Source organism: Danio aesculapii, chromosome 20 (assembly GCF_903798145.1).
Source record: "Danio aesculapii chromosome 20, fDanAes4.1, whole genome shotgun sequence".
NCBI lineage: Eukaryota > Metazoa > Chordata > Actinopteri > Cypriniformes > Danionidae > Danio > Danio aesculapii.
The window spans coordinates 34,593,039-34,606,318 of record NC_079454.1 but is presented as its reverse complement, the minus strand read 5'-3'; the positions used below and the strand labels follow the sequence as shown (position 1 = coordinate 34,606,318).

The window sequence follows — 13,280 nt, the reverse complement described above, 5'->3', positions numbered from 1 at the left end:
TAATCCAACTCTTCTGAAGAAATCTTCTGAACATAATTACTTTTTTTAGACATATTTATTTTAAGGTTTTATTCACATATAACTATTGATATTTTTATTCATAAACTTTTTTTTAAGCGACAGTGATGAACAGAGATGATTTGGATGAACCTATTTTTAATGGCGAGAAACAACACTCTTAGATTTTATTAAAATATTTTGATTTGTGCTATAAGGATGAACAAAATTCTTTTGGGTGGAGTGGAGTGAAGGGAAAGTGAGTAAATGATGACAAATACAATTTTTGAAAAAAAAATAATAAATTAAACAAATAAAGCACAATTTTTTACATGGATCTCATGTGACCATTAATCGACATCAGAGAACCATGAATATCCCAAAAATGTGTTGCTAAATTACTTATTTTTAATTAAATTATTAAATGATTATTAATTAAATTAAATGAGAAAAGTTACTTACATATAAACTTTAAATATACTTTGGAGAAACATACATTCTATTTAACTCCATTGAATAGGTAGTTTTATATATATATATATATATAAATTAATAAAAAATAAAAACTATATATAGATATACTTACTCCCAGGACCATTTACATCGAACTTGATAGCCATATTATATTGATGTTTCGTAACATCTAGTTTTTATGAGGTGAGTTGTTAGCCTAATGCTCAGCCCCCAATCTGGAGGACCATGAAATTCACACTTACACTATTCGTACTCACAATTTAGCTTACCAAATTCACCTACAGCATGTCTTTGGACTGTGGGGGAAACCGGAGTACCCGGAGGAAACCCATGCCAACACGGGGAGAACATGCAAACTCCACACATAAATGCCAACTAAACCAGCAGGCTCAAACCTGCAACCTTCTTGCTGTGAGGCAACAGCGCTACCCACTGTGCCACTGTGTCACTATATATGTATAATTAATAGCCCCCCCTGTTTATTTTTTTCCCCAATTTCTGTTTAACAGAGAGAAGATTTTGTCAACACACTTCTAAACATAATAGTTTTAATAACTCATTTTTAATAACTGATTTATTTTATCTTTGCCATGATGATAAAAGACAAAAAAGACGAAAAACAAAAGACTTTCTCCAGAAGAAAAAATATTATTAGACATACTGTGAAAATTTCCTTGCTCTGTTAAACATCATTTGGGAAATAAAGAAAAAAGAAAGAAAATCAATCGGGGGGCTAATAATTCTGACTTCTAATTATTTTAGAATAATTCTGAGCATATACATCCAATAGAGTAAAATAGAATGTATGCCTCTATCATTTTTTATGGGCATTCCATGTTCAACACGTTTTTTGAATGCATTGACATTTCCAAAGTCAGTTTTATTATCACAGCATAATGCAGTTCTAATTAAAACACAATAAGAAATGTGTATTAAGAAAGTAAACGGGTTCAGTGTGTTCAGTGCCATCAAAGGTGGATATAACCTCTGATTCTTGTTCATCTTCTTCATCAACAACTTCGTCTTGTTTCTCAGCCTGTATCAGCATATGTATAGCCTCTTCCTCTTCCTCCAGATCGCCACTAGAAGTCATTATAGCTGTGTGCTTGAATGGCTCTGAGAGAACACAAAAGACACAATAGCACAAGGTAGTTATAGGAGCTCAGAGACAGGAACTTGCCACAAGGCCATTTTCTCGCAGAACTAATTCGTACTGGCACTACAGTAAGAAGCCTGAAGTGATGTAAGCAAGCCAATGGCAACAAATCTGTGAATGGAGAATGTCATGATTGAAGATGTTTTTTATTTCTGTGTCATGTGTTTTTGTGAGAACAGAGATGGAATATAGGAATGTAAGTTATGCGGTTGGCCTTGATTTTTTTTTTGTAACATCAAGTCTTGTAACATTTTCAAATACTGTTCTGGGGTCTGATTTATAACATTTGCATAGAAACCTTCGCATGAGTGAATGTACAGTAGAATCATTTTTCATTTACTAATTATTATGGCTTAAACGATTATTTAAAGTGGTTTAATTAAGTCAATATATTTAAGTTAAATATATTTATTTTAGTTTACATACTGCTGCGCACATTCTACCATCAAGTTTGTTGTTTTGTGTGGGAATAGGCAAACACACACTTCCACTTCCGTCTTGCATATGTCACTGGATTAGCAAATCTGTGAACAAGTTCCTCCAGTGCGAAGGCCCCTAGTGGGTGCAAAATGAAAGATCTTGAAACAGTCAAAAAGACCACATGACATACTCTCCATATGAACAGTCATCTCTTGGAGGATGTCCTGAGGGGTTTTGTTGTTAATCTCCAGTACAGCGTAGCTGCAGGTTATTGTTTGCTCCATGCTTTCCCAATCTGCCACAAACTGCTTCAGCTGCACTTTAAAGACATCCATCTCTGGGCCATCAGGATGACCGTTTTCCCACACTGTTGGCAGCACCACCTCTGCACACATAGAAATATGCACAAATATACACCTTCCAGCTCATGAAACCACAAATGATGCTCAAGTAAAGCATAAACCAATAAGGCTATAATTGATAATTAAACGGCAAACCATTCTTGCTTGGTGTTTTGCTTTCATCGTCAGACTTATCAGAACTTTCTGCAAATATATATAGAAATGCCACCTCAAAATGTATTTTAACACATAATCATGCTAGCAAAATACAAGGTCTAAGACCACTGGCAATGTAAAAATGAGTAGATGTGTGTGTTTATTGATGTAAAAGAGTGTTACCTGACTCCTCATGTAATGTCTCTAGTTTGGATGGGACGTCAGAACGCTGTGAATCTTTGTTTGAGACCTCAGAATGTTTCCTGCAAACAAGCATAAAAGCAATGATGAAAACTATACAGTTTTTTTAAATATGAAAATATGCAAATGTTCACCAAATCCTAAACAAAATAATGTTTTTAGATACATTTGGGAATCAAAATTCAATTTAAACCTGAAAAAACTAGGAAAGCCTAAAATGTATCGTTCAAAAATTTGAGGTCAGATTTATTATTATAATTACATTGATTCTTTTTTTTTTTTTTTTTTTATACAGAGCAAATGCATTCAATTGATTAAAATCCCTTCTTCTTCTTTGTCTATTCCACAAATGTTAGTCTTTTAAACAAAACAATTTCAGAAATATATATAATACAAATATTTCCACAATTATTTTTCATATCAGGCAGCACGGCTGTTTTTCTGACATAATGCCATCTAAACATTCAGTTTTGTCATCTCATCACATTAAAATGTATGTAAGATGGTTGTAAGAAGTTATATTGTATTTTAAATGTAATGCAGCAATGTAAAAAAGTAAAAAAAAAAAAATGTGGTGTGAGCATCAAAAATCAAATATTTGAACAGTAGCATTCATTTTCCTTCGGCTTAGACTTAGAAAGTCACCACAGCGGAATGAACCACCAACTATGCCGGCATATATTTAACGTAGTGGATACCCTTTCAGCCACAACCGAGTACTAAGAAACACCCATACACACTCACATACACTACGGGCAATTTAGTTTACTCAATTCACCTATACTGCATGTCTTTGGGCTGTGGGGGAAACCAAAGCACCCAGAGGAAACCCACGCAAACACAAGGAGAACATGCAAACTCCACACAGAAATGCCAACTGGGTCGGCGCAATAGCCTAGTGGTTAGCGCGTCACGGTGTCCCGAGTTCGAATCTCGGCTTGAGGACATTTCCCTACCCTGCATCCCTCTCTCTCCAACTTCGCTTCCTGTCTAAATACTGCCCTATCTATTAAAGGCAAAAAGGCCAAAAATAGAATCTTTAAAAACAATAAAAGAAATGCCAACTGGCCCAGCTAGAACTCGAACCACCTACCTTCTTGATGTGAGGCGACAATGCTAACCACTAAGCCACTGTGCCGCCTAAACGGTAGCATATCATTTTAATTTCAATTTTCATTCTAGTTATGCTAATGATATAATTTTATTTAAATAGACTGTATTTAAGTGAAATAAGTACTATCAGCCAGACTTACAGTGTGTCATGGTCTTGTGTTATCTGCAGTTTCCTTTGGTTTTGTAGGCGAGTCATTACACCTTGATCCACTTCTTCTTTATTCCGCTCATACATCCTGGTTAGTACAGTCCTTCCTTCAATAAACAAGTGTGATGTATATAAAACAGTCATAGACTCTATTGCTTATTATGTTTTTTGCCAATACTTTCTCTCACCCTCTCTATCATTGTCTTTCAGACAGAATATGATTTCTGGTGTTAAAGCACCATGTATTTCCTCAATGGTGATCAGTTGAGATCTGCTGCTGGGAATATCCAGTATCCATCCTCTTTTACATTCAGCATCTGCATCCTCAATCTATCAAACCACAGAACACTCTTAAACAGAAGTAATGCTGTTATATGTAAGTATTAGCGCTGAGGGAGGTGAGTTCAGTGGTTTACCTCTTTAATGTGCTTCTCAAGGGCCTCCAAATAAAGCTCCCGTGGAGCTGGAGACTCTGCTGCTTCCTTCATAGCGTCCTCCACAAAAGCTTGAACGTCTGGGTGATCTTCTGTCACCTCTATTGCTTTAAAAAAGGCAAATTATTAATTCATGCTATTTAAGTATTTTTATACTATGATCCCCATTGTGTGGGTTAACTAAGGGTAAATACAAAAATACATATAAATACATAATTTTTAATTTAGTTATTGGTAACTCTTTATAGTAAGGTCCTGTTAGGAGTTAAAGGGATAGTTCACCCACAACATTTTGTCATTATTTACTTAACCTTTGCTTGTTTCTTGCTTGTTTCAAAGTCTTTCTTCTGATAAACACAAAAGAATATATTTTGAAAAATGTTGGAAACCTGTTACCATTGACTTCCATGGTATTTGATTTTCCTATAGAAGTCAATGGATACAGGTTTCTAGCGTTCTTCATAATTTCTTTTGTGTTACTTGAAATAAGTGTTAACCCCCCCAAAAAAAGTATAATTTTTTTTATTTCAGCTATAGTTGCCAAGAAAATACTTCTTCCCTTAAATTAACTTAAAATTTTAATTACTACAACTAAACAGAAACTGAAATAAAAATAAAACTATAAACTAAAACTATGAACATGTTTTAAAAATGCAATTTTTAATGAAAAATAACAGAGACAACCAAACTAGGGCAGCACGGTGGCACACTGGGTAGCACAATCGCCTCACAGCAAGAAGGTCGTTGGTTCGAGCCCCGGTTGGATCCGTTAGTGTTTCTGTGTGGAGTTTGCTGGTTCTCCCCATGTTTGCGTGGGTTTCCTTCGGGTGCTCTAGTTTCCCCACAAGTCCAAAGACGTGCTATAGGTGAATTGGGTAAGCTAAATTGTCTATAGTGTATGTGTGTGAATGAGAGTGTATGGATGTTTCCCAGTGATGGGTTGCACCTGGAAGGGCATCCACTGCGTAAAACATATGCTGGATAAGTTGGCGGTTCATTCTGCTGTTGCGACCCGGGTTAATAAAGAGACTAAGCCGAAAAGAAAATGAATGAATGAATGAACAACCAAATTATTAAAACAGAAATTAAAACATAAAAACCAATGTACAGCAAGCGCAGAAACTCAGTAAAGCGCAAACGCAGTAAAATAAATGTCTAGATTTTAAAGACAGTGAAATTTGATTCAATTGTTCTTTTCCAGCCTGATACCTACTTTATACCATATTTTAGTCAGACAGTGAAGATCACCGATCTTAAACATGCCAATTTTGTAATGGCCTGACAATTCACCGGAATCGCTTAAGCTGGCTTACTGGAAATTAAAAGTCTGTATGCATATATCCCTTTGGAAGTAATATACTGAAATAAAGGTCTCCAGTTCAGGCAGACTTTAACATTATATTAAAGCACAGAACACTGGTATCAACAAAACTGATAGGAGTAAAGTCTATGTTGTCTTTGGATTGACCTCACCTGAATGGGTTTCATCAGCCTCTGCCTCACTAGCCTTCACATTACCTACAAAAATGGAGAAATACAACAGGTCCCATGAAGTTTTTTAGATGTTAGAATCAGTATGTTAGTCTTAACTAATTATAATGTTAACTAAACTAATTTTAATTATAGCTTACTTTAACAGAGCTATTATAAAAATGAAATATGTCCCACCTTGTATTTATGTTTCAGTTGAGATTACATCTAACATCAAATGAGAAATGCACATTTCAAAGCACTTCACAGGACCTTTAAATATGTTTTAAAACATGGGTCTCAAACTGGATTCCTGGAAGGCCACAGCTTTGCACAGTTTTGCTCCAATCCCAATCAATTATAGCTGATCCAAATAATCAAGTTGTTTAAAAGAGTCTGAACACCTTGATTAGTTGCATCAGCTGTGTTTGATTAGAATTGGAGCAAAACTGTGCAGAGCTGTGGCCTTCCAGGAATCCAGTTTGAAACCTATGATTTAAATGGTCTTGTCTAAACTTTGGACAATGAAAAAATTTTACGAAACTTTCATTCTATCATACCATGGAGTTTCTAATGCCACCAAATCAGCATCCTTATAATCTTTCTAACCTGTAGCTTCAAGCTCCATCTTGGCCCTGACCTTCTCGAGGCCTGCGATTGTGGCATCGTGACGAACTTTATTCAGCATGTCTTGTTGCAGCAAACCCTGATTTCTCTCCATCAGCTCCCCAACATCTACCTCTACCGCCCCATATTTCTCCGCTAGCAGTCCACACGTGGTGCTCTTTCCAGAACGTGGCGGGCCTATCACAGACACCCTGCAGGGCACGTGTGGTATGGGTTGCAGAAGATAACATCGAGGATTCGCCATGAACTTCTGCAGAGCATCGTCTGACGAAAGGACATAGATCTTATCCATGAATCTGAAAGAGAGAACAGATGAAAGTTTTTTTTATACAGTAGTATACAGTTGAAGTGGATCACCACCTTTCATCAAAGTTGTCCTAAAACTATAGAACACCTATTCTTGTCCTAGGACAATTCTGAAAAACATCTTTGATTCACTTTGCATGTTGACTACTGTATATAAGAAGTGTATTTTCACTCACCCAACGGCGAATTCTGGTTTGCCTTTTATGACCTTGCCCTGTTTGAGAGCCACTGGACAGTTAAAGGCCCATCGACTCATTCGCCAAGGAAAGCCTGGTGCAACGTTCCTACAGGAATGCAGAGTCTGGAAGAGCTCCTCCTAGATGAGCAGACATTATGGTAAGGTGGTATAAAAGGAAGGTCAGTTTTATTAAGGTGTGTGTTTTTACAGTATCTGACCGGTTCCATCTGATCAGTAAGCTCTGCGTCCTCTGTTGGCATCAATTGCACGGGTACGGCTGGACACCTCACTGCCATAAACTCCAAACGAGACATTACTGACTGTGGACAAACACAGACAAGTGTAAATTTTGAGTTATTTCTGTTGAACATGAAAGAAGATATTTTGAAGAATGCTGAAAAGTGGTAGACACTGACATCTGTAGTAGGAAAAAAAAATACTATGGAGGTCAGTGGCTACTCGTTTCTAACATTCTTAAAAATTGTTTGGAATGAAACTCAACAGGTTTGGAACAAGTGGAGGGTGAGTACATTTATTATTATTTTTTAAGGTCCCGTGAAATTAAAATAGAGTTTTCTAGATGTTCATTTCAGTCTGTTAGTTTTAAGGATATCAATTAGCTAGTGTGCTCCAAAACAGTGACAAAATTTGTGTTTAGAAAATATAAAACTGATATAAACATCAAAAGCTTGCAGTTTGTCACTTCCGCCAAAGTGGATTTGTTTTTCATGCCACCTCATACTTCAGTTTCTTATCAAATCTTGACCAATCAAATGCTCCCTAGTATCTAAAACATCCCGCCCCCTTCAAGACGCTTCTCATTTCCTTTTCATTTTGATACCCCTCACTGGCAGAGCTTTGATTAAAAACAAAACCCTATTGGCTGTTTTTTTTAAAGGGGAGGAGCTACTCTATGTCCCACCCTCTCTTCATTTTTCATTTGAGATTATGTCAAACATAGAATTAAAAAATACACATTTCAAAGCACTTCACAGGACCTTTAAATTGACATCATTTACATTTTTATGGTATATTATCCTAAGAGGTTCTGCAACTGCCATAGTTGCCAAATTAAATGATCAAGCTCTTAAATGCAGACAGGATGAACTCTGATTAGCTGTCAATGGTTCACTAAAACATGGAAATTCTGTCATACACACCCTTGTTTGTTTCTGTTAAATGCTAGATAAGATATTTTAAACAAAGCTGTAAACCTGTAACCATTGACTTCAATAGTACTTGTTTGTTTTTCCTACAATGGAAGTCAATGGTTACAGCTTTTTTTTCAGCTTTTTTAAAAATATCTTATTTAGTGTTTAACAGAATGCAGAAACTCATAAAGGTTTGAAACCACTTGAAGGAAAGTAAATAGAGAGTCATTCATTTTCCTTTGGCTTAGTCTCTTTATTCATCACAGGTCGCCGCAGCAGAATGAACTGCCAATTTATCCAGCTTAGTTTATTCAATTGACCTACATAGCATGTCTTTGGACTGTGGGACAAACCGGAGCACCCGGAGGAAACCCACGCGAACACAGGGAGAACATGCAAACTCCACACAGAAACGCCAACTGACCCTATTGAGACTTGAATCAGCAACCTTCTTGCTGTGAGGCAACAGTGCTAACCACTGAGCAACCTTGTCACCTTAAATAAAGTCAATTTTTATTTTTTTTGAGTGGACTATCCTTTTAAATTTATATCACACATTAGCTGGACAAACAAACCAACAAAAGAATCCAGCCTTCCACCATTTTCATAGTAATGATGTGGACTTCGGTATTCTCACAGAATTAGTTGGTTTCAAATAGGATATTTGTTTTTAATATATTGTAGTTTCTATCAAGAACAAGCATTGCAACTTGACTGTGGTCACCCACCTCAAAGAGCTCCTCTGGATCCTTGTTTCCATCCAGCTCAAATAAATACGGGGGATTATGGCCCGCCATGTAATCCTACACACCAAACATAAATAAAACTGCACTTAATGCTCAGGTTTGGGTAATAGTGTATATGCAGGTATTTAATAGGTGCTGTTACCTTACCTCTAGAGGCCTGAGGAAGTTGTCCTTATAACACCTGATTCTGCTGGTGGTGTTCTTTGGATAATTCTCACTCACTCTCACAAGCTGTGCGATCACGTCTTTATGTAGCTGCAACTCTTCCATCTAAACACAGATTTTCAACTGCACTTAGACTTTTAGAATGTGACAGATTATCAGACGATTAAATAATGGAAATTGTACTCTGTTTCCACTTGTGTTGTTCAAGTCAGGGACAAACTTGCTGTAGCAAACTTTAAATGAGGCCACAGGGAGAGTTAAAATCACTTAAATTAAACTGCATCTGGATTTTAAATTATTTCATAATTACATGGATTATAAATGATTTAATGATATATAATGATTACACTTTTATGTTTAAAATAATCTAACTTTTAAATAAAATTTAAATAAATAAATGAAAATAAAAATGAAATGAAAACCTGCAAATGTATCTCTTAAGCAGAGCACAGTTTTGAAATATTTAGCCTACCCATCTTTTTCGTATGCCTCATAAAGACACTTTTTTAGAAGTTATAGGAGTTGTGTAAGCTAAAATGTAAACAATCAACAATATTTGGTTGTTGAATTCAATAATCATTTTCAAAAACTACATTTTTAAAAGGGAAGAAAGCATTTTCTTTTTAAAAATCTGTTTTTTTTTATTGCAGGTTTTTGATATAGCTTTATAATAATAAATTACAAAACAAAGCATTAACAAATTACTTTGAGCAGACCAAGACTAACCCCAAAAGCTTTTTTTTCTCACAGCAATAATGAATTTTAAATATATATATAACCTATTCCATAATATCCATCATACACAGTGAATAACTGGAATACATTTATTATAAAATATTTTTAAATGATATCCAACTTTTTGTCAGACAATATTGTATTAACCTGCTTAAAAAATGGCTAATGTAAAGTGATGATTAGAAATGGAAACTTAAGACAATTACATTTTAAACCACATGTGCAACAACAAACCTGGAAAGAGATGTGTGGATTTGGGGTGGAAAAAAATAAAGAAAAAATGTATGGAATTATTCAAAAATGTACTTGGCAGAGCAGAGCACAAATTTGTATTACAAGTTGCCTTAAAAAAGATTTCATTATAACATAATGCAAAGGAGAAAAGGAAATAATCAGGAGAAATTGATAAAAAGAAAAGAAAAAAGTTGTATTTACCAATGTATTATGTCTGAAAACAGAATATGAAGCTCATTCAGTCAATCTGACAGAGATAGATCATTATAGATTATTTGTAGTGGAAAGATTTGTATAAATTATTTTTAAACTTATGATTTAAGGGGAACTTTTCCAATCAAACATAATTAAATGACCTACAGCAGGGTCTTTAGGAAAAAGGTGAATATAAGGGCTTTTAGGTTACACCATCGGTCTCAAACTCGATTCCTGGAGGGCCACAGCTCTGCACAGTTTTGCTCCAACCCTAATCAAACACAGCTGATCCAAATAATCAAGGTGTCCAAAACTACTAGAGACAATTAAGCAGGTGTGAGTTGGAGGTGTTTGGAGCTAAAGAGCTGTGGCCCTCCAGGAATTAATCTTGATACAGTTGCGTTTCACAGATTGATAACTGCAGCTTTAATTACCTCCTCTACCTCCAAATCCTCTGTTGTTTCTTCTTCTTCTTCCTCCTCCTCCATGTTGCTGTTTTTTATGAATGACTCTTTCTTGTCAGGATCCCACTTCTCCTTCGGGAACACACAACCTGTTTCTGGATGCTGACGCTCCTCTGATAGCCTGCGGATCAGGTCTCTGTCTGCACACTGAACACATATTTGACATTTATTTCTTTATATTTATACTGAACCAAATATATAACAGCAAACTGTCAGAATTGCATTGTGTCTATCCTAAAGTGTCTATCTTAAAATGAGGAGTATAGATAAAGTTAGACCACCTATTTAACTGCAGGTTAACTATGTTTTTGTGTAATCACTTTAACTGTAAAAAGTTACTAGTTATTTAGTTAAAGTTATTAGTAATTAATGCGCATCTATTGTAAAGCTGCTTTAAAACAATAATTATTGTGAAAAGTGCTTTACAAATAAACTTGAATTAAATTGTATTAAGATTATGAACAAACCTTGATGTTGATGATGAAGTCTGGAGACATTTTGAGGGTTTTAATCAAGTCTATTTGCTCCTGTATCTTCATGTACTCTTCTGACATTGATGGCAAGCAGGCCAGAACATAACCTGCTCATATAAATTCAAACGTGAACATTAAAACTTCTACTAAGAAGTAGAATGGTATACATGTTAATTTTACACAATTTTTTTTAATTACTGTGCCATACCCTTACCGTAATGTTTAATATCAGGTGACTTGAGACGATCAACGATTAAATTGAACATAATCTCTTCTGGAACTGCTTTCCCTTCAGCCAGAATCCTAAAGAGCTGAAACAAATGTATTGGACAGAGCTAGAAATGGTTGCTGAAAATCTACAGCCCATAGAAACACATAAGAAATTAATTTTAGTGTTACTGATTACCAGTTACATAATGAAAAGAAATTAATTAGTGATGTAAACTATGTTACTCACTGTAGGTCATTTATTCTGACTGCTTTTTAGATAACTCTCAGATTACAGTTTATTCTGAGTTGTTTTAAACTTATCAATAAAAGAAAATGGATAGAAAATATGTCCTATTTTTTTTTGATAACATCATGGAATGCTACTAACATGGATTTCCTAAACTATGGTTAATTTCACTACTGTAGTTTATTTGTAAGGAGATAAAAGCTAATAGTTAAATAAAAATTGCTTAATAAAAATGAATTATTTAAACACCTGAACACTTAAAAAATTGAATATTTGATGTTTACCTATGTTAATGTGACCAATAACCAATATTAGAGAACTGTAACCATGCAAATATGTTGTTAATAAGTTCCTAAGTAAATAATTTATTTAAAAGGAGTTTGGCTGGCACAAATGTTTAAAAACCAACTGCATCACATGAAAAACCTTTTAAACTGTAATATACTAGCTAATATACTAATTGCGGTTACTTAATTATTGGATATAATCCAGTTTCTATGTTATCAGTTAACTTACATTACTGCTTAGTACTATATGAATGTATAAACAAAAGTGCTACATATCCTACCTGTTTACCTTGATCTGTTTCATTACTGATGTGGTTATTGAGAGTATCTGTATCTAAATAGAGTGTAAAAAATGCACATATTAAGAAAAATACAATGGCAGTGTGTCATCAAATGTGGCTTTTGGAGATTTACCATCAATGAGGATACAATTCCAGATCTTGGCTAATTTTTTGGCAAGAGTAGATTTGCCAACACCCTGAATATAAATAAAACAGATAATTCTAGATTAAAAAAATAATGTTAATTTGTTTTAACAGAGAAACATCCTCGTTTTCGTTTGAAAACACTCAAAATGAATGTTAAAAACTCACTGGTTTCCCAATGATGATAAAGCATGCTGGTTTAGACAGCAGAATCTCTCTCTCTGCTTCATCCTCGATGAGTTTATCCACTAATGGCAGATTGGACACACTTGAGTCAGATGACATGGTATGTTACTGTCAACAGAAATAACATTTACACATCTATTAATCTGTTACGTTATATATTTATGAAACAAGCTGTCAAGTTCAGTAACTTATCAAGCCATCGAAAGACAGCATCGTATCGTGCGTCAATACTTTATATTTTCTTGACTTTATATATCTATCCTATATGCTTTGATGAGTATATTAAAATCATATGTTCGTTGTTTATTGATTTTACTCACTTTAATGTAGACTGCTGTAACGTCCATCTCTATCTCTTCAGGTGTTTAACGACGTCATGGCAACAAGCCGACAACAACACTGACAGGAAACGGTAACTTGGGCATTTTGGGCTTTTTATTTTGTTGAAGTGGTCTACCATCGACTGTAATTATTTGTTCATTTTCATTCTTTGTTTTAATATTTATTTATTTTGATAAGAAACATTTCACACAGTATATGTAGCCGTGTGCCTAAATAGACCCTCATTCAACATCTCCACCAGAGGTCAGTGTTGTGGGTTTTTGACTGACTGGAGTTTACTATTTGTTTGAAAGTGTGTTTAAAGCACACACACACACATACAGCACAGATTCATTCAATTAAACTCGCATAGGAACGCGAAGGATTTTTATTCATGATTTGGGTCGGAAAAGCTTCAGC

General features: G+C 34.9%; 1 protein-coding gene across 1 annotated transcript in view; it reads right to left on the bottom strand.

The window, feature by feature from the left end:
• Window positions 1-12,641, bottom strand: part of ak9 (adenylate kinase 9) — a 34,609-nt gene extending 21,968 nt beyond the window's left edge. Inside the window, exons 1-19 of the mRNA XM_056480565.1 lie at window positions 12,522-12,641; window positions 12,343-12,406; window positions 12,210-12,262; window positions 11,399-11,495; window positions 11,179-11,291; window positions 10,682-10,858; window positions 9,066-9,188; window positions 8,901-8,975; window positions 7,240-7,341; window positions 7,020-7,159; window positions 6,520-6,833; window positions 5,914-5,958; window positions 4,423-4,547; window positions 4,195-4,336; window positions 3,999-4,113; window positions 2,728-2,807; window positions 2,545-2,592; window positions 2,238-2,432; window positions 1,457-1,587 (exon numbers count right to left, since the gene is read on the bottom strand). Of these exons, the coding sequence (XP_056336540.1) occupies window positions 1,457-1,587; window positions 2,238-2,432; window positions 2,545-2,592; window positions 2,728-2,807; window positions 3,999-4,113; window positions 4,195-4,336; window positions 4,423-4,547; window positions 5,914-5,958; window positions 6,520-6,833; window positions 7,020-7,159; window positions 7,240-7,341; window positions 8,901-8,975; window positions 9,066-9,188; window positions 10,682-10,858; window positions 11,179-11,291; window positions 11,399-11,495; window positions 12,210-12,262; window positions 12,343-12,406; window positions 12,522-12,638 (2,256 nt within the window). The 5' untranslated portion in view covers window positions 12,639-12,641. The remainder of the gene's footprint in view (window positions 1-1,456; window positions 1,588-2,237; window positions 2,433-2,544; window positions 2,593-2,727; window positions 2,808-3,998; window positions 4,114-4,194; window positions 4,337-4,422; window positions 4,548-5,913; window positions 5,959-6,519; window positions 6,834-7,019; window positions 7,160-7,239; window positions 7,342-8,900; window positions 8,976-9,065; window positions 9,189-10,681; window positions 10,859-11,178; window positions 11,292-11,398; window positions 11,496-12,209; window positions 12,263-12,342; window positions 12,407-12,521) is intronic.
• Between the last annotated feature and the right edge of the window lie 639 nt (window positions 12,642-13,280).